The sequence below is a fragment of the Wolffia australiana genome, chromosome 9 (assembly GCF_029677425.1).
Source record: "Wolffia australiana isolate 7733 chromosome 9, ASM2967742v1".
In the NCBI taxonomy this organism is placed as follows: Eukaryota; Viridiplantae; Streptophyta; class Magnoliopsida; order Alismatales; family Araceae; genus Wolffia; species Wolffia australiana.
Window position 1 is genome coordinate 17,646,577 of NC_135843.1, and position 24,223 is coordinate 17,670,799.

Genomic DNA, 24,223 nt, shown 5'->3' on the forward strand with positions numbered 1-24,223 from the left:
ATTATTTAATTCCCAATTTTAATTTATAAAAATTGTCTTAAATTTTTATAATAATTGGGAAATTAATAGTCCGAATTAATCTGATATTATAATTGTAATACTTCTATCTTGAGCTTTCTGACTGAAATATTTAAAATCAAAATTAAGTTTTACTTGATTTTGATTTATTAAAAATATTATTAAGCATAATTAAGATTTATTAATTGCAAAATCAATTCATCTTTGAATTAATTCATTGAAATTGGATAAAAAATTCTTATTTGTTGCCTCCCGACCCCTTGCTTGCTCTATATTCTATATTTAGTGATTAAGGGAAATTATAAATTTTATTGTATAAGTCTAAACGCCAAATTAACAACATATTTACACGCATTTTTAGGCTTATCACCCTCCGATGTTCAGAATCAGTGCAGGGACGCAGACGGGACAGTTTTTTCGTTCGAGACCTCCAGACGAATTGGTTTTCTCATCCGATTGGACGAAAACTGTCGCGTACGTTCACTCAAGGTGAATTTCCATCCCGGTTTTTGTCCAACCTCATGAATGGGACGATTTTTTCATCATGGGACGAAAAAACCATCCCGTCCGCGTCCCTGCACTATATATCTGATTATCGTATACTGCTGGGCCAACCCAAGTATTCAAACGCTATTCTCTATTGAAATTGACAGGCCAACCCAAGTTTTCAAAGGCTAGAGCTTGAAAACCGCCGCCATTAATGGAGGCTACTGACCGTTTCTACTCAAAATCCGGAAGTAGACAGGAAAGCAGCGCTCACACGCCATGATTTCCTCAATCGCAACTGATTTCCGAATAACAAGACGAAGACGAAGAACAAGTATCATCTCTACCCGACTCCACCGAAATCGGGTCCAATCAAATGCCGCCACGTTCTTCGTCCAACTATCAGTATCTCTCCATCGCCCTTTGCGGCTCCACCGTTTCCCACTGCACAAGCCTTTAACAAGAGCGAAATACGGAGACCCATCAGCCTTCTAGTTCATCTCGCGCTTGATCTTTCGGTTTTTTTCTAGTTCTTCTTCTTGATCGAAGTTGAAGATCCTCCGGAGATGGACCCAGATCGCCAAGATCAGTTTCCAGACAAGAACCGGGTTGGTTTCGATTTTTTCTCATTTTTTTTGGAGTTTTTTCTATGTTCTATCGATTTTTTCTTCGGATTGAGTTCAATAATCTAATCTCAGGGGAAGCGCGTGGCAATGGCCGTCTGCTGGATTCTGGGCAACGGCTCGCTCTTGTCCTGGAACAGCATGCTGACCATTGAAGATTACTACGCTTCAATCTTCCCAGTAAGATCTTCCATCATTCCTTCTGAATTTTCTCATTTTAATCGATTTTTTTTTCTGAATTTTCTCATTTAGTTCGAATTCAAATGGGGATCTTCTTTTGCAGAAATTTCATCCGACGAGGGTGCTCACCCTCGTTTACATGCCCTTTGCTGTGATTGTAATGGCAGTATTTGCCTATCGTGAAGCGACAGTGAACACCAGAAGGCGCAATCTCACTGGATATCTCATGTTCTTCATCAGTTCATTTTTGATCATTGTTGTATGCATCTCTCTCTCTAGACTGATTGTCCTCTTCTGGTTCTCCATCTCTCTCTCTAGACTGATTTTTTTTGCTATTTTTGTTCATGGGATTTGAGCAGTTGGACTTGGTAACGTCAGGCAGGGGTGGGATTTGGCCATTTCTGGGAGTTTGCTTTATAAGTGCGGCATTTGGGGTGGCAGATGCTCATGTTCAGGGGGGGATGGTGGGTGATCTATCACTGATGTGCCCAGAGTTTCTCCAGGTGAGGGCTCTTCTAATGGACAAAGGAACTATTCTTTTAATTATTATAACTTTTAATCGAAATCTTTCATTTTTATTGACAGATTTATCCTTTTTCTAAAAATTTATTTATTTCTCAAACAATTTAGTGCTTCTCGAGCACTCTAGTTTTCCCAAAAAAATGTTTTTTTCCTCTGAAAAAAGTGTTTTGTTTAAATAAAAGCTGTATTAATTATCCAAAAAATAATTCGTTCAAATTTACATGAAAATATTTCATACTTTATTCGAAAAATATTTTTAGTCAGAAAATGTATTTACTCAAAATATCTATTTTTTCTCAGGAATCCAAGAATGTATTTTTCTCCGAAAATGAATGTTCCTCCTAATTGTATTTTTCTGAAGGTTCAATTTTGAATGTTTCATCTTTATCCCGAAAATAGTTTTTTCTTCAAAATGGTTTTATCAAATAATGTTTTTTTCTCTTGCCTATCTGATGCCTTCTTGCTGGGCAGTCATTCATGGCAGGTCTTGCTGCATCTGGAGCACTCACTTCAGCCCTCAGGCTGGTCACTAAGGCGGCATTTGAAAACAGCAAAGGCGGCCTCCGCAAAGGAGCTCGTAAGAATGCCTTTTTATGCCATTTATTTTTATGTATTACTCAATGGTCACAATCTTTCCCATAAATGCCCTTTATCAATTCTTAAATGAATATTCTCTTCAAAAGGCTGCAATCTTTTCAAAAACTCATTCATGTTTCTAGAGGAGGTCTTCTCTTTGATGATTGCAATATTACAGATGTATTTTTTATTTATATTGTGCTGTCTTTTGTTTTCTTTTTAATGACTGAATTTATATCATATTTCTTTATGTTCTTGGGCAGTTCTATTCTTTGCTGTTACGGCCTTCTTTGAGTTGCTCTGCGTCTTGCTCTACGCATCGGTCTTTCCTAAATTGCCCATTGTCAAGTACTTTCGATTAAAGGCGGCTTCTGAAGGGTCAAAAACTGTCTGTGCCGATCTTGCGGCTGCTGGCATGAAAGGAACTCCTCCCCAGAATGTAAGGCAACGCCATTAAACTACCTGTCAATATTTTTATTCTTTAAACAATATGAAAAATGGAAAATCTCCCAATCCTCTCTCACAATCAGATTCAGAGCCCGTGAGCATAGGATGATGTTGAATTGTCATCTTCCTCATCATCATCGTCCCTCAGCCGGATGGCATGTCTTCATTATCATTTGTCTGTGCCCAAACTTGGTTGACGATGACGATGATGAATTTTTCATCTTCTACCGACCCTTGTTTGGTGTTGAAGAATAAAAATGACTACCAGTTGGGGATTCAATCTGATCGCTTGACTGATCGATGGGATCAGCGATCCTTTATGATCTTCGATTTGGTCAAACTGGTGGTTTGGTCAATAATAGGGCCATGGGATAGATCGACTATCTTGATCTAGCCAGGTAGATAGATTGAGATAGCCGGTTGTGAGTAGATGCAATCTGTGATCAGATCATTGCTCGGTGAGCCCCAACAAGATGTAGAAAAAACTAAAGTATCGCTTTTGATTTCCATACCCTATTTTCAGTCCTTAACATGTGGTAGGTTTCCATTGGAGAACTTGCCCTTCCACTTAAATCTGTCAATGGATCAATCAGATTGAAAAGTTAGTCTGATCTACGATGCATGATCAAATGGCTGTGGATATCGGATCAGCCCACGATCATGATCAAGATCCAGACCACTTGATCGATTGACTAATCTTTATTAGTTTTTGATCATCAGATTTCTCTACAATGACGATCAATGGCAACCCTGTCCAATCATAATCCTAAGCTGACTAAATTTGGTCACCGTCGCCATCATTGTCATTCAAGTTAATGCGACAATGACATAATTTAGGTGTAACGAATCCATTGTTGTTGGCAAACCCTTTCAGACAACGTACACAGAAAAGGCTCAATAAGCGAGATATCAGTCTAATTTTAAACATTAGATGGATGATCGAGAGGTTTCTTTGTTCCTGACTCAGTTTTGTGCAGGAGGATATTAAGTTTCAAGACCGGCTCAGCACCAAAGACTTGTTTCTGCAGAACGTTGACTTTGCAGCAGATATATTTTTGATCTACGTGTTGACTTTGTCAATATTTCCTGGGTTCTTGTCAGAGGACACTGGTTCCCACAGCCTTGGTTCATGGTATGTCAAATGTGTCCTTTTCCTCATCAAATGGTTCTATTTACCACTTCTTACCAAGGTTAACCCGTTAATTTTGATTTTGTAAGGCCAGTGACTCACCTTATAATATTACCGCAGACTCTAGTTGAGTATTTGGTCAACCCATGATCCGCATCTGTTTATTTAATTACTTTCACTCTATAGAAAGCCAAAGACTTTGCATTTATCTGTTATTATTAAAAAGCCCAAACTGTTGGCTCTAATTATGTTCGGTCTATGATTCATATTATAATCAACTCGTCGATTCATTTGGATATACTCCCTTGCCTTTTTAGGTATTTTATAGAACGCTTTGATCTTCATTATCTGCAAAGGCTAAGTAGTCTCTGCATCGTATTATATTTTGTTTCTTTGACTTTCTTGGTCATAATAGTCAACTCGCTGACTTAATCGAAGTCAGTGATCAAGATACTGCTCCGATTGCTTTTTGTGCGTTCTTTAGTACAAGGTCGACAGTAAGTGATGACTTTTTTCGATTGCTTTGACTTCCTATGGTAGAATAGTCAAACAGTCAACGCAAGGCAAAATTCCTGTTGGTCAACCATTTACTAATCTAAAGGACGAGTTTACTTATTCGGTTGCAAGTCAAACCATGTTATCCTCTCTCGTTGGATTTATTTTAGGATGTTTGGTAAATAAAAAGAGATGCCAATTGTTGACTGAACTCTAGTGGTCAAATAGTCAACGCGTTGACCTCGGGTGGGATTTCAGAAAATGATGGTGTCTTTTGAATATCTCTCATTTCTATGTCAAAGATACTTGGATAATCAACGGAGAAAAGGCTTAATTTATTGGGTGGTTAACTGATATGTTGCAGTATCGAATGGTAAAGAATTCTGTAAATGGGACTTACAGTTGATCCTCGCGCCTAGATTTTTCTCACACAAGAACTCCCGACTTCGTCTTCGTGCTTCTCCGCAGCCACAAACCCCGGATGAGCCTCTGACCGTATGCAGCTGCAGCTCCTCCGAAATAACCCGCTCAAGAATAACCCCGAATCCCCCGTGTCCTCCCCCCGTCTCCGTTTCCTTTATTTATACTATTTTAATTTCCTTCCTAAGCTAACAATCAAGAAGCTGGTAGTTATTTAGCCAGCTCAGCGTCAGCTGGCCCGCTATCTTTCCGTCCTTGTCTCTTTCTCATTTCGTATCATTAGCTTGACTTCAACGGTCAAAGTCAACGTGCTGACTTTGAGTTTTGGGGTTTCAGGTATGCATTGGTGCTCATCGCCATGTACAACGTGTGGGATCTCGTCGGGAGGTACATTCCTCTGCTGGAGGGGCTGAGGATGACGTCGCGGCGGTGGCTGTTGGTGGCGGTGCTGTCCCGGTTTGTGCTGGTGCCGGCCTTTTACTTCACTGCGAATTACGGTGATCAGGGATGGATGATCGCGTTGACTTCGTTTCTCGGCCTCTCTAATGGGTACCTCACCGTCTGCGTCTTTACTGCTGCCCCCCAAGGCTACAAGGTCGCTCTCTCTCTCTCTCTCTCTCTTTCTCACTCACTATCTGTTCCTCTCTCTTTCATTCTCTGCCCTTGGTCCTCACGTCCTATCTCATCTCTCTCTATCTCTCTCTCTCTCTGGTTCTCTCTCCTCTTTCTCCTTCGTCTATCTTCTCTGTATCTCAAACTCTCTCGACTTCCTCTCTGCTATCTCTCTCTCTCTCTGGTTCTCTCTCCTTGTTTCTCCTTCATCTCTTTTCTCTCTCTATCTCAAACTCTCTCGATTCCTCCCTGCTCTCTCTCTCTCTCTGGTTCTCTCCACGTTTCTCCTTCATCTCTTTTCTCTCTCTATCTTAATCTCTCTCGATTTCCTCCCTGCTCTCTCTCTCTCTCTGGTTCTCTCTCCTTGTTTCTCCTTCATCTCTCTTCACTCTCTATCTCAAACTCTCGACTTCCTCTCTGCTATCTCTCTCTCTCTGGTTCTCTCTCCTCGTTTCTCCTTCATCTCTTTTCTCTCTCCATCTCAAACTCTCTCGACTTCCTCCCTACTCTCTCTCTGGTCCTGTCCTTGTACCTCTATCTCTCCTCGTTTCTTCTTCTCTCTATATATCAAACTCTCTCGATTTTCTCTCTCGTCTCCCACCCTCTCTCTCTCTCTCTCTTCTTTCTCCCTCTTAAAAACAATCTATCCTTGCTCTATACCTCCATATATGATAACTGAAATCTCTCTTTCTCTCACCCACACGCTCTCTTTCTCCCCAGTCTCTCTCTCTCTCTCTAAATAATGTTTTAAATGTTATCTTTTACTTATTATGATGAGTGATGGCATATTGTGGGGGTAATGCAGGGGCCAGAGCAGAATGCAATGGGCAACCTGCTTGTCATGTTCTTGCTTTCTGGAATATTTGCTGGTGTCACGCTTGACTGGCTCTGGCTTATCGGCAAAGGATGGTAGGAGACTTCCCCACAATTATTTTTTAAGAAAATATTGAAAGTAAAATGATTGACTAGAGAAGTGATCACTGTCAATGGCAATAATTTGTAAAGATTGGGTCATTGGGGCTTTTCTAGGTAATTATTCTTCTAATGCAGTCTAGAAGAGTAGACAAAAATAATTATATTTCTCATTGGCAGTCATCCATGGATCCCAATATTGGATGATTGATTTGAGTTGTACAAAAATAAAAATAAAATAAGTTGCAAAAAGGTCGGCCAAAAGGTCCCAAAACTATATCATGTGTGCAATAAAGTTCGAGGAAAAAGACTAGAAAAGCCCTCCACCTTTATCAGATTTTACAAGATTTATCCATCTAGAAGAGTATATAAAAAAATAAGTTTTCTTCTTATTTTCAGTTATCAATGAATCCGAAGAGTGATTAATTAAGGGGCTCAGAATAAAAAGAAAATATTGTGGCAAAATGGTCCGGCAAAAGGTCCCAAAACTATATCATGTGCGCAAAAAAGTTAGAGGAAAAGGACAAGAAAAGCCCTCCACCTTTATCATATTTACAAGATTTATCAGTCTAGAAGGTTGTACAAAAATAAGTATTTTTCTTAAAGTTCTCGAAGGATCCAAAGATTGATTCATTGTTTTAAGGGATTAAAAAATAAGCACAAAATAACATTGCATATGCCCAAAGGTCAGAGGAAAAAGGCTTAAAAGACCTTCCACCTTTACCTGATTTAAAATATTGTATTTTAATCAAAATTTATAAATCACAACCTGTCAATTGAAATGATTAGATTAATTTGATTTGATCGAAAGATTGATAAAATCAGTCTGATTATGTCCTAACCAGTTAAATTTGATTGAATAATACTTGTAATTAGAGTTCCTACTTCGTATTAATTTCATGGGTATGAAGAATATTTTCCAGGAGGATTCGACTAGCCAAGCGTAATATATTAGAAAATAAAAGTAGAGACTGAACTCTAAGGCATCAGTAATATAAAAACAATGTCAAAAATAATATAAAAACAAAGAAAATCATTGACTAGACTAATACCAATATGTTGATATATGATTATCATTTTGTGATTGAATTTATCTTCATGATTGTGTAGCAATAGAAAAAGAAGACATGCAATTTTTTATTCCCATGGGGAAAAACTTGAAATCTTTGGTCGCGCGTTAACTATTTTCATGGTCTCAAGAGATATTTATGTCAAGAAGGATCAATAGTAACGTGCTACCCTGTGACATGTTATCTCAAGTTAATTGCTATTTAATTTAAGGGATTAACCCGAGCCTGAATCAATGATTTAACTTGGAGAGGAATAAGTTGAAAGTTGAGATCCGGCTTTTATCAACCAGCTTTTAGATGCAACCAGGTTAGTTTGGGTAATTATAAATATAAATTTAAAGCACTTAGATCAATCTATTAATTTGTTGTACAAATGTAATGAAGTTTTTCTCTTTCTAGAGATTTAAATACTATTGCTTTACATTTTCCTCAAATTCTTTATCTCATATTATTATCCACTCATTGGATGTTCTTCATATAGAAGAAATGGCATAAAAAGTCTGTTTACAACAAAAAAATGTCAGTGGAAGGAGCTCATACTCACCGTGAAGAAAATTTATGACATGTAATGGACATTGACCCAGGTAAAGATCTACATGCACATTCAGGGGCTAGGGAATCTATCTTAGATTCCCACAAATTCAAAGGGAGAGATAACCCCAGCCTTTCTATCTGTGTTTCTACCTCTCATCTCCCCCTCTCATGGCCAGGATTTCCCCATTACCCCTGTCTTTTAAGTGAGTATTCTATCACTCTTTTCTCCATCTCCAGAGTAACTTTTCCCCTTATTTTCCTTTGGGATTATTCCAGGCCTCTTTAAAATCTTATATCATGTCAAGGCAATTCTTTTAGAAAGAGATATTTGGAGAATGTAGGACAAATCTCCAAGTCAAGGCTACTCCAAGAGGAGCAAGTGAGGTCCATTTCCACACATGGAACTTAAAATGAACCAGCCAACCTTCTGCAACTTAGGATTGGATCTGAAGATTAATTGATGATCTCTAAACCCAGTTCTAGATCCATAAATGTGCTAAGATGGGCCCCTAGTGCATGGCTACTTTTTCACTATTCCAAAGATCCATGTTTTGAAATTAATACGCTTTTCCACTAGTATGTTCATTTTTTATACTATTTGGAATTTTAATCTCAAGGTATATAAATTTCATTTTAAATTCTTTTTATTTGATTTCAATGTCATTTTGTTGGTCAAAGTTATGGTCAAACTTGACCTGGATTTTGATCAACCCCTCTATTTAAGGAAAATTTAACTAGTTTGTTAGCTTTTTAAAGTTGAGTTTGAAAATACAAGCCAGAATTGTCAGCAATTAGGATATAGAATTTGGAGTCCATTTTCCCTAATATGAGACTAAATTAGATTCAGGTTTATGAGTATTCATATTAGACACGAAAATATGGTATCCGTAAGCTCACCGACATAAACAATAATAGAGAGCACGGTCAATTCTCCAAAATTAGAATTAAAACATGATTTTATATATCTTTAAAAGTGAAATTTACTGAAAAAATTCTTAAAAGTTTCAATTGCATGTTAAAATTTAATAAGATTCATATTTTAAGATTTTATTACCTGAATGATGACTGCGCTCTATTTATCCACTCATTCACTTTATAAGTAAATCTGCGGTGCAAAAAACTTTTTTCCTCCATTTTTTAACATTCAGATTTATTTTACCTCCTCATATTTTATAAATTATTGTCAGTTAATTTTATAAATTATTCTCAAGTCCACTTGAATTTTTTGTTTGAGAATCATACTCTCACTATCTAAGATTTCATAATCCACTATTCCAAAGCTTAAATTCCACTCTCCATATTTCCAATGTTGTTGTCCCCATAGAAGTTGCAAGAAATATATTATGTAATTCAACTCTAGTGGTCTTTTTTAAAAACCAAAGTGCATCGAATAATAATAATATAAAGTATCGGGGTTTTAACATAATAGCTCATAATGCAATACAGAGGGCTACCTCTGCACTGAAAGAGAGGGAGAAACAACTCACCTCAGTATTTAAATTGGAGTTACCCTGCTTTTTCCACAATTCAAACCCACTTGAAAACTGTAGTCAGAATCATACCATCACTGTCTAAGATTTCATAGTCCAATTTTGCCCAAGCCTAAATCCTCTCCCATATTTCCCAATTTTCTGTTTTCATAGAAAATGCAAGAAAAATATTATATTATCTACCTCTACTGGTCATTTATAAAAACCAAACTGCAGCAAAAAAAATAACATACAGTATTGGAACTCAATAAAGAAGCCCTTCTGGGACTCGCTACGTAATAGGGTACCCTGGGGGCTAGAAGAACGGTGACATATCTTTACTGTGCTCTGGTCCATATGGCTGCACCACAACGAGGTCATCTTCAAAAGACGAGAGGCGTCTATGCCGTATTTATAACTCTCTTTTTATTAATCACATAGGGAGGAACAATTTCCCCCACTTTTTTTCAAAATAAAAAAATACAGTACTGGGTTTTTAACATAGTAGATTATAATGTAATAGAAAGGGCTACCTATAAGGGCAAATAGGGTCCATGTGTAATTGGGACATATACGCTTGCTCCACGCCTATAAACACTGTTGAACACTACATTTAACAAATACAATCTCCCTGGGTGGCGTCCAGGGCACGGCTGGATTGGTCTAGGGGCACAACCCTAGGGGTTGGTTGTATCTGGCACTGTGTATTTTGCAAAAAAAAAAAAGAAAGGGAAATTACCTATAGACTGAAAGAGAGGGAGAAACAACTCTGAGTAGTAGGGAACGGCAGCCATCGTCCGTCACGTCACACATCACGGTGGCGGCAACGTGACGGATGGCATGACAATGACAAAATTAGGGGCCCGTGACAATGACGGTGACCGATGATGAACTGGGCGCGATGGTGGCGTGATTGTGACGGGGGGCCTCGGACAAGTGCCGCGACGGGACGGCTGTCACGGATGACGTCCGTGACAGATTTTTAAAAATAACAAAAACAGCTTAAAAATCGTCAGATTTAAGCTTTTCGACGGCCAAGACTTTGCCACGTGGTGTCGCTAACGGGATTTCTTGGCATTCTGCAGAAAAGTCCCGGCATTAATTCTCGCGCACAAAAGAATGTCGTCCAAAGATAATTGGAGATATGCCCCTCCAATTCTCTCTCCTCCGCATGGTTGTTTTCCCCATCCGATGACGGGGACACTGCAAACAATGACGGTGACGCGACCGTGCCGGATTTTTCCGAAATCCTCGGACGTGTGACGGGACGGTGACGTGACAAAACAATCGTCACGTCACCGTCCATCACGGATCGTCATCCGTCCCGTCACGTCCCGTTCCCTGAGTGAGTAGTATTTAAATTGGACTTCCCCCCCTCCTAAATTTCTCTCCAGAGTTCCTTTCTTTTCATGAAATCTGCTGGGAAGAAGAAGCGCCAGGCCAGAGGGGTGGCTGTAGAGCTTCCCCCAGAGACTCTCCGCTGCAGGAGAAGCGATGGCAAGCAATGGCAATGTACCCACCTCGCCGTGAAGGGCAAGTTCCACTGCGAGACCCATCTTCTCCAATTTCGTAGACGCCTTCGCCAGCCCCCTGTCAATCTTCCTCAGTGCCGTAGAACAGATGGAAAACAATGGCGCTGCCCCCGCCCAGCCCTTAAAGGGCTCTCTTGCTGCGAATTACACCATCGCCAGGCCGCTCTCCGCGCCTCTCGCCGGCCCGTTCCTGACTCCCTCAAGCTCCCCCGAGCCCAATCTAGAAAACCCATCTCGAATTTCAATCCCAATTCCCCCAAGAAGAAGAAGAAGAAGATGCCCAGTAAAGAATTGACTATGGAGCTCATAGGAATGGTGGTGCGCCGGCTGCTGCGGCGGAGAGAAGAGAGGGAGAAGAGGAAACGAGAGGAGAGGGAAGTGGGCGATGGCACTTCCCCGTCTTCTTCTTCTTCTTCTTCCTCTGTAATCTCTTTTGAAAATGTGGGTAGTGTTTCTTCTTTCTTGCGCTGGCCGTTCAGGTCGAAGAACGCGGAGGTGCCTCTTCTTGAGCAGTCTTCTCATAAGGTGATAGTGCCCATCAGGTGTTTGGTTTTATGCTTAGTTGAACCTTGGAATGTTAATTGATTTGGCTTTGGTTTTGCTTGTGTAATAGGATGTTTTAACTGGCCATGGTGGCAAAGGGAAGAAGAGGGCTTGCCAGGTTTGCCTGCAGAGTAGAACACAGTCTCTGGTTCGCTGCTGGAGCTGCAGGAAGGTGCATTTCTGCATGATCTGCGTAAAGAAGTGGTAAATTCGCTTCCCGTCCACTGCATGATCTATTTAAATTTGTGGGGGGTGATAAGATAAGCAAACATTTCTTCGGTTATTTTTTATTTTATTTCATTTCATTTTATTTCATTTCATTTTATGGATCATCATTAAATGATAACTTGACATGACTTTCGGCCGCAACAAGTCTTCTGCTTATGCCATGAACTGGAGGTGTTTTTCTGCATTTTTCATATCAGATTTAAAACCCATCCGATTTTCAACTTTTTCTGTTCCATGATGATGTAACTTGTGCTTTGGATAAAGAGATATGACATAGATGTTTCACGATCATAAGTTTTACATGAAATTTAAAGAGTAAGGCATCTTAAAGGATGTGAGATGATATCTTCAGTCTTTTTGATTGGTTGACTTTTTAAGATAATTTAAGCTATTATTATGAGTCTCCTTGTGGTTGAATTTTCATGGCTTGACCCAGGTATCCTACTGTTTCCGAATTTGAGGCTAAGGTGGCTTGCCCTATTTGCCATGGCATGAGAGCGTCCAAAGTCTGATTCTTTGCAACGAAGAGGGAAACTTCAAGAGAATTGTCTCGTGGGCTGTAAAGTCAACTCCTTTTTGCTTTAGGGTCTGAGGCTCCAGAAATTGCAAATGTTGCAGCTCATAGCATTCACTCCACATCTTCTCAAAATATACAGAGGTTATGCAGTCTTGCCCTGATTTTCTGTACTTTGCTCTGATTATGAGTCAGACTGAAGTTGCAAGCTTTCTTGCAAAGATCACAAATCCAACATTGGTCTCTCTTTCTGCACAAAAACAATGAAAGTATTAGACAGTTCTTCTACAAAGAGGAATGTTTTGGCATAACCCAGAGGCGGGTTGTCGGACAAAGATGGCCGGCCTACCCAGGCTCATGGTTAACCTGACCCCCAACCTGCCCTCTTGGATGGGTTGGGTTGGGTTGGGTTGGCTAACCCTTAAGTTTAGTGGTTGGATCACATGGCTGAGTGGGGATGGGTAGTTGACCCGACTCGAAGTTGGCCATATCCAATTTCTCTCTCTCATCCTTGATCTGCCATCTAAGATTGCAAGGGTTGTTCAACTAATGGGTTGGTTCGACCACCTTGTCCCAACCCCAGCCTGCCCTCATGGATCAGTTGGCTTAGTTTTTCATCATGTGGATCAGCTGGCCTTGAGGGGATGGACTTTACCTGATTGCCAGATCCTAATAATAGACCATTTTCTTCAGTTTTCATGGGTGTAAGATCATGAGCAAAGCACTGAAGAATAGGTGATAGGCCTGGGGACTAGGGTTGGGAAAAAAATTTTCGTTTGTTCGCGAACATGCGAACGAACGAACACGAACACGAACAGGAAAAATCGGACACAAACATGTTTGCGAACAGACGAACCGTTCGCGAATAAGTGGCATTCCCGAGGTAATGTAATATAAATTATTATTTTTACACTAAAATAGAGAGAAATAGAGAGGGAGAACGGGGATCTCCCTCTCTCTCTCTCCCCCCCTCCTCTCCCTCCCTCCCTCACTCACTCTCCCCGCTCCCTCTCCCGTGCCCCCTCTCTCTCTCCCCGGACCCCTTTCTACCGTGTGGCCTCCCCCCTCTCTCTCCCCACCCCCCTCTCCCGTGTGGCCGCGTCCCCCTCTCTCTCTTCCGGCGTCTCTCTCTCTCTCTCTCTCTCTCTCTCTCTCTCTCTGCTGCCCCCCCTCCGACCCCCCTCCGACCTTCACCTCTCTCTCTCTCTCTCCGCTGCCCCCCTACCAAAGAGTGCCCCCCTTTTCTTTACTAAATTATCGTCCTGTTCGTGTTCGTTTGCGAACAAACACGAACGAACACGAACGAACCGACCACGAACACAAACATGAATTTTCGGCTGTTCGTTTGTCAACAAAAAGTGTTCGTTCAGGGACGAAACACAAACTTCCCTTCCCTACTGGGAAAAGGTAACATTGAGATGGAAAAAGTTGAAATTAACTCATGCAATGTCTAATGAGAAAAATCATGTAGTATCAACAACTATTGTGGGACAGTCCACGAAGAAGTATACACAATGTTCTACCACATTGTTGACATTTAATGCTCGAGAAATGATTCACATTTTATGGGAGATGGAAATGAATACAATTTTTTATTGAATGATGATATTGTTAGAGACCTTGAAGATAAGTGTAAGAACACCAAGTTTCATTGTCATTAGTATATACAATGAAATTCACCTTGAGTCAACCGTGAATAAGTTATTTTATTTAATAATTACAGATCTTTATGTATCTGTATATTGGTACAAACTTTTCATGCTTGACATTGAGATACCAAAATCTTAATTTTGTGGGAACCCAAGGTATCTCCTATCGTGAAGAGAAAATCTGGATCTACCTGATTGGTTACCTTTGTTTTTAGGGTATCATTTAGTCATCCCTTTAATTTGAATTTAATAAAAATATTTATATTACACTTTACCTTCCACATGTTACTACTAGAATACGGAGAGTAAGGTTTGCCACCTCTATGAATTTTTCTAATGATTCTCATTTGATTTAGGGGAAAGAGAAAGAAAAGATTAAGAGAAACGAATGTAATGAGCGAAGAGATTAATGGGGGAAGTCCCAGGATGAGGAATCAATCAGATGTGGATAAATATGAGAGAATCTAAAAAATGAAAATACTCAATAAATGTTCAATATTTTGTTTATGATTGACGAGGATAATCCTAAGAGATGGCAAGAGACATAATGCTTATCCTATTTCACTTTTGGGAGAAGAAGTTAAGAAAGTTTGTACGAAATCAAGCGTTATGGTTTAAAATAAAACATTTTTATATTTATCTAGATATGGTTTTCCTTCTATCTAACAAACTAATTTCAGACTAGAAGTGTTGGTGCTGTATGCTGGACTAAACCTCTGTCAAACATCCACATATACATTTTCTCTCTCAACAAGCAAAGGCTCATCCCATACATCACAACAATATTTATGATGGTGTTCCATCACCATAAGATATCATTCCCATTTGTTTATGTTAGGTTCTGTAGTTTGGTTCATCCATGTAAAATACATTCCATGGATGCAGAAGCGTGGTCGATCGATTCTCAATCGATCTATCAAACAAAATTTTGTAGTACCTTTTGGGGAACACGTTCCACCCTTGACTTTGTCGTTCCGAGATCGTTCTGAAGCCGTTCCCGCATGAAGATCTCCACGCGATCACTCGGTGCTTGGATCTCCACGTCTTCTTCTTCACTTCTTCTTGAGAACCTTGAAGATCTCCTCACCATGAAGACACTCTTCCTTGGATGAGTGTAGAAGAGAGTGGAGAGGGGCGGGGCTCTCAAATGAAACTTGCATGGGTGCTTAAAATGAGACCCCTTTCCCTCTTTATATTTCACTTAAGGTTTTTCTCAAAAACTCTCCAAAAAAAAATATATCCACCAATGCCCTTATGACCTTGTGCGTGTGACCCTCTAGGCCCATGTATCGTTCTAGTTAATAACTTTAATGGCCCAATAATATTTATTGACCAACCTTATTAATTAACTATATCAACATATAGATTAATTAAATAAGGATCGATTTAACCCAATCGACAGGTTAAGTTTCTAGCCCGTGGGGCGCCAAGCTACACCTCGTGCTCTAGAAGATACCGAGTAGTCTCGAACTCTCTCATGGAACCTTTACCATCATCGGTTACCGTATATGTATAATCCATCATCCGCGCGAGACTCTCGAACGACTTAGAGCATGGTCTATCGTTAAACCCTAATCCGTCATTCGATTAGTACTGATGCATAACGGGGATCATTGGAGAACGCCTTCTCCAATATCCTCACTACCCTGGCCATGGATTTTCTTGCATCGTCTCCCTCGAGTCGATCTCCTCTTATACCGAGGGCGGATGATCCCATCTTGACCATTCAATCATCTCCGTAAGCTTCTTACTACATCCAATCTATAACTTATTTGAATCCCATGATTAGAGACTCATATATCCCAGTCAAAATGTAGTCGTCCACTTACGAGATGTCCTTGGTGTCTCAGGTCAGTGGATCACTTATACAACCGTGACTTGAATCAACCTGATTGACGTTTAGGTATAATACCATTCAGGGATTCATATGGATCAATTCAGTGAACTCTTTCTCCAAAGAGCACACACTAACTGTTCTTAGTGTCGCCACACTAATAGCCACAGGATCAGTTATACTTATCGAATAAGTAGGATCAGCTAGTGCTATTCTATCCAGATAATTCGATGTTCGTCTCGACTATCCTCGAATAGGAATTTTTAGAATACATGTTTAAAGACTAGTGATCACTGTATTATGATCTTATCATAATTCACTATGTCATTGCACGTATTCGTGGACTTCATTATAAACATCACACGGAATAATAATGAATGTAAATAATTTATTCAATGAACTTAAATATACATGGTAGTGTGATTGGCTTGACAGCCACATAATATCCATCAGTTTACACTGAGATTTAAGATAAATATCATTCAAAGGATGATAATAAGAGATTTACTTATGGAGAGATGATTGTGTGGTAGAGAAGAGATGGTCCATCCTCGATATAAGAGGAGATTGACTTGAGGAAGAAGAGGCATCATATTCCTCGCCAGCATAATAGGGATACTAGAGAATGTGCTCTCCGATGGTCCTTTATGCATCAGTACTAACTGAATGATGGATTGCTGTTTGCCACGTAACCATACTCTATGTCATTTGGGAGTCTCGCTTTGACGTAGGATTATACATATACTATAACTTATGATAGTAAGAAGGTTGTGTGAGAGAGTTAGAACACTACTTTATATCATCTAGAGCATGAGGTGCAGCTTGGCACCCACGGGCTTGAAACTTCAACATATTGATCGGCTTAAATTGATCCTTATTCAATTAATCTATATGTTTATATAAACAATTAATAAGGTTGGGAGATAAATATTATTGAGGATTAAAGTTATTAAATAGACTGATATATGGGCCTAGAAGGTCACACACATAAGATTAAAGGATGTTAGAAGATATACTTTATTAATAAGGATTTTTGTGAAAAATTCCTAGTAAGTATATGTTAGAGACAACCATTTTAGGTGCCCATGCCAGCCAAATTTGGGTACCACTTTTCTTATTTCTCGCATTCTCTACTCATTCCATACGCACTAATTGATGGTGAGGAGTAGAACAAGATCTTCAAGATCTGGAGGAGAAAGAGAGGACATCCAATAGTTTTCAAATTGCGTGGATACTTCTAGAGGTCAGATACATGAATGACTTCTAGACACTCTCCTTGGGGGAAAGTCAAGGGTGGATCAAGTTTCCATCAAGGTAAAAAAAATTTACCTCATTTATTTACAGATACCTCCTTGGAAAATTATTTTTAAAGCTTCCCTTCATTGCCCAAAACTGACAACTAGTTGGTCGATACTTCTGTAATATTAGCATGTAATATTAGAAATCTGCCAAGAGAGCTATGCGATATCTTACTATGTTAAAGGGATAAATCATCATATACAAGAAACATTATCATACAAATATTATTAGGTGTTTTAATTATGATTTACCCCAATACATTACTTGTAGAATTATCCATTTCACAATATATTTATCTGTTTGCAGGAGGAGCTATATCATAGCAGGGTGTTAAAATACCCCTATTACATCTATCACTATGATGATAGAATTTATAATTTTCTATTAGGCATAAAATCATGGGAGTTAGCTGAAGAATCTTATCACAAGACTGGTAAGAACAATGAATTTTAAACATAGCCAAATCTTTAGTATGAAAATCATTTAACTGTCATGTTTGCCAATGAAGAAAATATCATGAAAAAGCACACAGATATACTTCAAGTTCCTTATGAAATATTGAGTTAATTGTGGAGAATTTTTTATATAGCGCAATGTTGAATAAATCAATAGTAAGAGCTATACATGTGGAAGTAAATCCAACAAAGGAATTTCACAATCACACCACTCATATGGGATTAATAACTCTTGTGGTATGTGATTTGAATGAGTGTCTGTATATATTTTATTTTTATTCATTAATAGACATGCATTTAGGTTATTTTCATACATGTTATTTGCGATTCAAAGTAATCTTCTGACACATTCTTAGTACACAAACATTTTAGGAACATGACTTGAATCCACAAGCCTAGCTCTACTTGAATCAGCTAAGTCTTGAATCCACATAACTAGTTTCTCAAACCCTTGAATCCACAAGGGGGTTGTTCTTGAGCCAACAATCAACGAAGCACTCTTCAGCTAAGAGAACTGTTACAAGGGAGAAACAAGAGTTTCAACAAAATAATATACTTTAATAATGATCCTCCAAAGATACATGGGGGCTTTATAGAGGCCACAAAAGATTCAGGGTCATCCATACTAATAGTACCCATGAAAAGACGACTTAAATATTACTTTGGTAAGCTAAAACAGAAGATCAACATTCTAACAAGCCTTCAAAAACTTTCAAAAGATATTGTGCGACTCAAGAATATCTTGACAAGACAAAAAATAAGATCTTCACTTCTGACTAGTTGTAGCAGAGATATTATGTAGATTGTGGCAGAAGACTAATCTGTTAAAGGATTCTGCCAGAGAAGAATATGTCAGAAGACTTCGTCTGCAAAGAATATGTCAAAGGATTAAGTTAAAGATGAATTTGTTAGAGGATTTTGTGGATTGCTACGTACTTTTACCCATACCTTGTCATTTTTTAGAAGGATCACCTTCCTGGTCCACCAGTTACTAATGGGCCTCAATATGTGGGCTTCTATGCTACATCAATTTCAATTGACCTCTATTTGGGATTTAGAAGTCTGATTTTGAAATATATGTGTGCGCAATCAGTTATCATGTAATTTCTATGCCACACATATATGACATTCATAGTTATGATATGTGTGACCATTATTTGGTTTATTTATGTTAAATTTGACAAAACCCCCTTTGATTCAATATTGTTTTCATGATGAATGATATCGACGATAAATTTGACATACCTAAATGGTAGCATAATTTCAGAGACTATAAAGTCATGGTTTGAAATAATATGTTAACATATATGTCGTCTTAGTTTTATAATATTATGCTTCTCAAATGAGAAAATACACCTATTATGTCTTTCATGTGGAATTTAATCACAAAGTGATGCATTTATAATTAAGGCGGCTAAGGTATTTATTTAGGGATTGGGTAATTTTTGTTGAGGATGGTATTTTTAAAGGGACCTAAAGACCTTTTAGAGATCCAATGACTTCATGTTTACCAAGAACAACTGTTTGCCTATACCCTGAGAAAATGAAATTTTGGGAGAAAACAAGCGGAGAAATAGAATGATACCATCTCAGGATAGAAGTAAATGAAAATGAATCAGTACAATTTCCTGCACTTGGTGATCAATATTGAGGTTTTTTTTTCATTCTAAAGTTGATGGTCAAGGAGGACCATGGTTTTTATCTAATTATATATTTCTCTGATAACGTTTTTGAATCGATTTCCCCCTACTAATTTAATATAGAAGACCCGTTGAATTTTAAAAATCATTTTACTAGTTATGTTTGCATTACATTGATTTATTCTTAGGTATTAGATCATTAAACTAATTAGAAGAGTCGAAATGCTTCCATGAACAACACGCATGCCTACATTTTTATTCTCATTTTCAAGTTTACATGCGTTAAAACTTTATCTATTCTGATATCAAGACTTCATGAATATTGCTTAATACAATTTTTTTGTGAGATATACATATATATTAATTATGTTAACTACAGTTTTCTAATTATTATAGGAAATTGATTGATTTTATATTTATTAAAATTTTGCTCTATCCATTTCCTTCAATTTTCATTTGTGAGGAAAAATAGAATTAAGCTGGAGACTGCATTAGATTGTTAGAAGCAGAATCATATTCTTTATGATATATCCTCACAAACCTCAGTGTCTTGACCATCTCTACCTGTCTAAGTTGCCATCGTAATATCTTAATCTTTATTCAATAAAACATGAAGAAAATGCAGCCATATGTGACAGGGATTTATTAACAAATAAAAACATCCCATGAAAGTCCAGTCACTCAATCTGCGTTGACACTTAGCTGCTCATCTCCTTGGTCGAATTAAAGTATACAGCAGCAATAGGAAGACCAAGTTCATTGGCTGCTGTGAATCCCCTTGTACGAAACAAGGCTCTGCCCTCTGGCACTTTCACGCCTTTGAGAACCTTATTCTGCTTGTAAAGAGAGAAAACATACCTATGGATGCCTAAGGGGGGTGCAGGTCCTGCATATGGCACCAGCACCTCTCCTGGAGACAAAGCCAAATATCAGAGTTTTAAAAATGGTTCAGCATGCCTTAATGATATTGACTTTAGTCAATATCATCAGGTTTACAATAAATTTTACATTATTGACTTTAGTCCATGATGTCAACATCAACAGGTTTGTCTATGTCTTGTCAATGTCGATTGGTAGAAATGTTGTCGTCCCCTGTCAATTTTAAATTATTTTTTTAGAGATTATCTTGCCCAAATGAAGATGAAAAGGGTGCTGATGGCACACCAATTCCAAGGACATTGACTTTTTTATGGTTTGTATACAACTTTGTCATGGTCAATGGGCATAACTTCAACCATAAACTGTTAATTGTTTTTTGTAGGGATCAGCATGTCTGAATGACAGTGGTGATGGCATCAATGACAGTATCATTTGCAATCAACGCCTGATGATGTTGACTTTGGTACATTGTCAACATAAATGTGCGCACACATCGATGGCCACCATCAACTGTTCATTCTTTTTTTTTAGTGGTCAGCATGTTCGAATGACGATGTAGATGACATCAACACCCTGATGACAGCGTCAACAGCCTCAACATTGACGGGCATGAGTCTATGTGATTTATGCATTTGAATCTAGTTACCTTCGAGGGGTCGCTTTCTCGGTATGTTTACTACAAGCCTGAAAGAAGTTTTGTATAAGATAACAAATAATACCAAAGATCCAAACCAAGCAAGATCTTAACATCTAATAATAGAAATAAACATCTATTTAATAACACTAATATAACGTAAATCAATGGAGATAGTGGAACTTAAAATAATCGAAAACCATCTTGCAGGGAAATAAACAACAATAAAATTAAGATATTCTTGTAAATCATATTCGGGGAATTCGTGATAAGTAATAAGCTTCACCTTCCTCATCTTCCTTCTCTCTATCTTGAATTCATGATTTCTTACAGTTCAGAAGTGAGCAAGGGGAGGAGAGGAAGATAGAAAGGAAGAAACTGAGATGCTTACCAGTGAAGAATTTCTCGTCTGATAGGATTGTCTGGACTGGGTGCATCCGGGTCTGCTACGATCTGTTCATTTGGAATAATTGCAACAGGTTTAAGGCTCTCGGTGATGGAACATGATATAGATACAAAGGTGGTGGGAAGAAAAAACTAGAGAGATAGCTATATAGATAACCAGACAAACGGACATACAGACATACATATGTAAATATAGATAAATAGATAGATCGAGAAGTAGATAGATAGATCAAGAAGTACACATATAGATATATAGGCATACAGACAGATAAACAGACATGTAGAAAGATATACAGATAGATATTTAGATAGATAAATAGATGAATAAATATAAAAATAGATAGAAAAATGAAGAGGTGCAGCGAGATAGAGAGATAGAGCTAGAGAAAGATAGAAAGAGCACGATATATATATATATATATAAATAGAGACAAAGATCTAGAAATAGATTGCAATAGATAAATACATAGGAAAAGAGAGAGAAAGAGAGAATAAGAGAAATAGAGAGATAGAGGGAAATACCCAGAGACAGATAGAAAGAGATAAATATGTAGGAAGAGCGAGAAAGAGAAGGAGAGATAGAGATATATGAAGATAGATAGAGTTATAGAGAGATACGAAATATGTAGATAGGTAGATAGATAAAGATAGAATGGTAGATATAAATATCTGGAGATATAGAAAGAGAGAGAGAGGGAGAGGGAGAGATATGAAATTATAGAAAGAGAGAGAGAGAGGGAGAGGGAGAGAGAGAGAGGGAGAGGGAGAGGGAGAGATATGAAATTATAGAAAGAGAGAGAGGGAGGGATATGGAATTATTAAAAGAGAGGGAGAAAGAGAGATGGAAATATAGAAAGAGAGAGAGAAAGAGAGAAATAGAGAAAAAGGGAAAGAGATAATAGGGAAATAGAAAGATAGAGAGAGAAAGAGAGAAAAATAGAAAGATAGAAAAAGAGAGAGAGAAAGAGAGATAAATAGAGAGAGAAAAATAGAGAAAATAGAAAGATCGAGAGAGAAAGAGAGATAAATATAGAAAAATAGAAAGATAGAGAAAGAGAGATAAATAGAGAGAGAGAAATAGAGAAAAAGAGAAAGAGAGAAATAAAGAGAGATAAATAGAGAGAGAGAGAGAGATAAATAGAGAAACAAAAGAGAGAGAGAGAGAGATAAATAGAGAAACAAAAGAGAGAGAGATAAATAGAGAAACAAAAGAGAGAGAGAGATAAATAGAGAAACAAAAGAGAGAGAGAGAGAGATAAATAGAGAAACAAAAGAGAGAAAGAGATATAAATAGAGAAAGAGAGATAAATAGAGAAACAGAGAGAGAGAAAGAGATATAAATAGAGAAAGAGAGAGAGAAAGATAGATAAATAGAGAAACAGAGAGAGAGAAAGAGATATAAGAAGAGAAAGAGAGATAAATAGAGAAAGAGATATTAGTAGAGAAAAAGAGAACGTGAGATAAATAGAGAGAGAGATAAATAGTGAGAGAGAGAGATAAGTAGAGAAAAAGAGAACGAGAGATAAATAGAGCGAGAAAGAGAAAAAGAGAAGCATATATATATATATATATATGTATATATATGTATAGAGAGAGAGAGAGAGAGAGAGAGAGAGAGAGAGAGAGAGAGAGAGAGAGAGAGAGAGAGAGAGAGAGAGAGAGAGAGAGAGAGAGAGAGAGAGAGAGAGAGAGAGAGAGAGAGAGAGAGAGAGAGAGAGAGAGAGAGAGAGAGAGAGAGAGAGAGAGAGAGATAATATATATATGTATATTATTGATAGAAAGATAAATAGATAGATATATACAGAAAGAGAGGTAGATTGATAGACAGATGTATAAAGATGACAGTCAGTGTCGCTTCTTCTTCCACAATAGATCGCAGTAAATCCCGGCAATTGGGTTCATTCGAAAGACGAAATCCCGCGATTGGAATTCACTCACCAGGGTGTAGAGATCAACGGGTGATCGACGACTCCGAGCAAGAATCTCAAAGGAAGGAGCTTTGGCCGCGGCCGATGGAGAGATAAGAAGGCCGTTGACGACTCGCGTTCTTCCGTAGTTTATCTTCAGCTTCGCCGTGGGAACGAACAAGTCAAGCACATCTGGAATCACTCTCCCTTTCACCAACTGGCGATTTGATGAACTCGTCGCCTCAACAGCCAAACAAGAAGCCAAAGCAAAGACTGTGAAGAAGAGAACGATCTGACGGTGTGACTCTGACTTTGAAGAAATCCCCATTTTCTTCTCCTTCCCCTATCTTCCTCTAGTCTTCTTCATATAGAGATTCAGATGAGGACACGTAGCAGATGTCAAACCCATGTGGGCAATTGAATGGCATGAAGTCGCACTCTCTCTTTTGGCATGGGAAAAAAGAGCAAGTTCAAGATGATATATTTGTTTATGATTTGTCAACGCAAGTTATAATACTCTGGAATATGTTGCAGTGTTTTTATTTTCATTTCTAGGTAGGACCAAGAGCTCGTGATCAAGGGGGTACCTTTTTTCATCTTTGGTTGAGCTGGTCCATTGATCAGTAGACATCAATTGTGATCACACGACATTGTATTGGCACAAGTTATGAGTTCCTGAATGGGACAACTTTCCAATAAATGACCACATATTTGTTGATTAGTAATGCAGGGAAATGGCATTCAGATAGGTGCCTAAAGGTCAAAATGTGATATGAAAATATTTCATACCAAAAGGATAAGTTAGTATTGTTCATTTGTGTTGACTGACAACAACTTAAAGGTGGGTTGAATTAAGTTCTTTAACAAGTCTTTAGTACTAAGGCGTGTGAATATTTATGGCCCAAGTATATCTAGACTTATCTAAAGGACAAATATATCAGAATAGTACTATTCTTCTACTTTTTATTAGTGCCATCTTTCCACAGCGCTTCACTCTCACTAATCCCTAGAAATAGCACATGGCACGGGACCATCAATTTAGATGCACCAATATAAAATAAGGAACACATATGATCTTACCATTGAAGATAAATGTAAGATCATCTTTATCAGATTGGGATTCAGTTTCTTTGCCTCAGTGTTCATGGCCTTGAGCTTTATTTTATTTTTATTCAGGCATTTTCTAAATACTCATACTCCAAGGTGAATAT

The 24,223-nt window shown here is 38.2% G+C and overlaps 3 protein-coding genes across 3 annotated transcripts; 2 read left to right on the top strand and 1 right to left on the bottom strand.

The window, feature by feature from the left end:
- The first annotated feature begins 703 nt into the window (after positions 1-703).
- LOC144708052 (equilibrative nucleotide transporter 3-like) lies at positions 704-6,553 on the top strand. The gene is made up of 9 exons (XM_078581345.1): positions 704-1,112; positions 1,203-1,307; positions 1,411-1,566; positions 1,667-1,810; positions 2,301-2,406; positions 2,669-2,844; positions 3,830-3,984; positions 5,233-5,491; positions 6,314-6,553. Exons 1-9 carry the CDS (start codon positions 1,071-1,073, stop codon positions 6,419-6,421), a joined length of 1,251 nt encoding a protein of 416 aa, XP_078437471.1. The 5' UTR covers positions 704-1,070; the 3' UTR covers positions 6,422-6,553.
- A 4,341-nt stretch (positions 6,554-10,894) lies between these two features.
- LOC144707614 (lysine-specific demethylase JMJ28-like) lies at positions 10,895-12,602 on the top strand. Its single transcript, XM_078580820.1, has 3 exons — positions 10,895-11,550; positions 11,639-11,772; positions 12,233-12,602. The coding sequence occupies exons 1-3, from the start codon at positions 10,903-10,905 to the stop codon at positions 12,306-12,308; spliced, it is 858 nt and encodes a 285-aa protein (XP_078436946.1). The 5' UTR covers positions 10,895-10,902; the 3' UTR covers positions 12,309-12,602.
- Positions 12,603-19,760: 7,158 nt separating this feature from the next.
- LOC144708051 (protein MOTHER of FT and TFL1 homolog 1-like) lies at positions 19,761-23,399 on the bottom strand. Its single transcript, XM_078581344.1, has 4 exons — positions 23,044-23,399; positions 21,092-21,153; positions 20,713-20,750; positions 19,761-20,097 (listed from the first exon to the last, which is right to left on the bottom strand). Exons 1-4 carry the CDS (start codon positions 23,338-23,340, stop codon positions 19,886-19,888), a joined length of 609 nt encoding a protein of 202 aa, XP_078437470.1. The 5' UTR covers positions 23,341-23,399; the 3' UTR covers positions 19,761-19,885.
- Between the last annotated feature and the right edge of the window lie 824 nt (positions 23,400-24,223).

Bases quoted from the DNA above. Each gene is read 5' to 3' on its own strand.
- LOC144708051 (XM_078581344.1), bottom strand. From the start codon at position 23,340: ATGGGGATTTCTTCAAAGTCAGAGTCACACCGTCAGATCGTTCTCTTC. The intron at 21,154-23,043 runs GTGAGTGAATTC...CCAAATGAACAG, and splicing joins CCGTTGATCTCTACACCCTG to ATCGTAGCAGACCCGGATGC. The intron at 20,098-20,712 runs GTAACTAGATTC...CTTTGTCTCCAG, and splicing joins GAGAAAGCGACCCCTCGAAG to GAGAGGTGCTGGTGCCATAT.
- LOC144707614 (XM_078580820.1), top strand. From the start codon at position 10,903: ATGAAATCTGCTGGGAAGAAGAAGCGCCAGGCCAGAGGGGTGGCTGTA. The intron at 11,551-11,638 runs GTGATAGTGCCC...CTTGTGTAATAG, and splicing joins TTGAGCAGTCTTCTCATAAG to GATGTTTTAACTGGCCATGG. The intron at 11,773-12,232 runs GTAAATTCGCTT...GGCTTGACCCAG, and splicing joins ATGATCTGCGTAAAGAAGTG to GTATCCTACTGTTTCCGAAT.
- LOC144708052 (XM_078581345.1), top strand. From the start codon at position 1,071: ATGGACCCAGATCGCCAAGATCAGTTTCCAGACAAGAACCGG. The intron at 1,113-1,202 runs GTTGGTTTCGAT...ATCTAATCTCAG, and splicing joins AGTTTCCAGACAAGAACCGG to GGGAAGCGCGTGGCAATGGC. The intron at 1,567-1,666 runs GTATGCATCTCT...GGATTTGAGCAG, and splicing joins GTTCATTTTTGATCATTGTT to TTGGACTTGGTAACGTCAGG.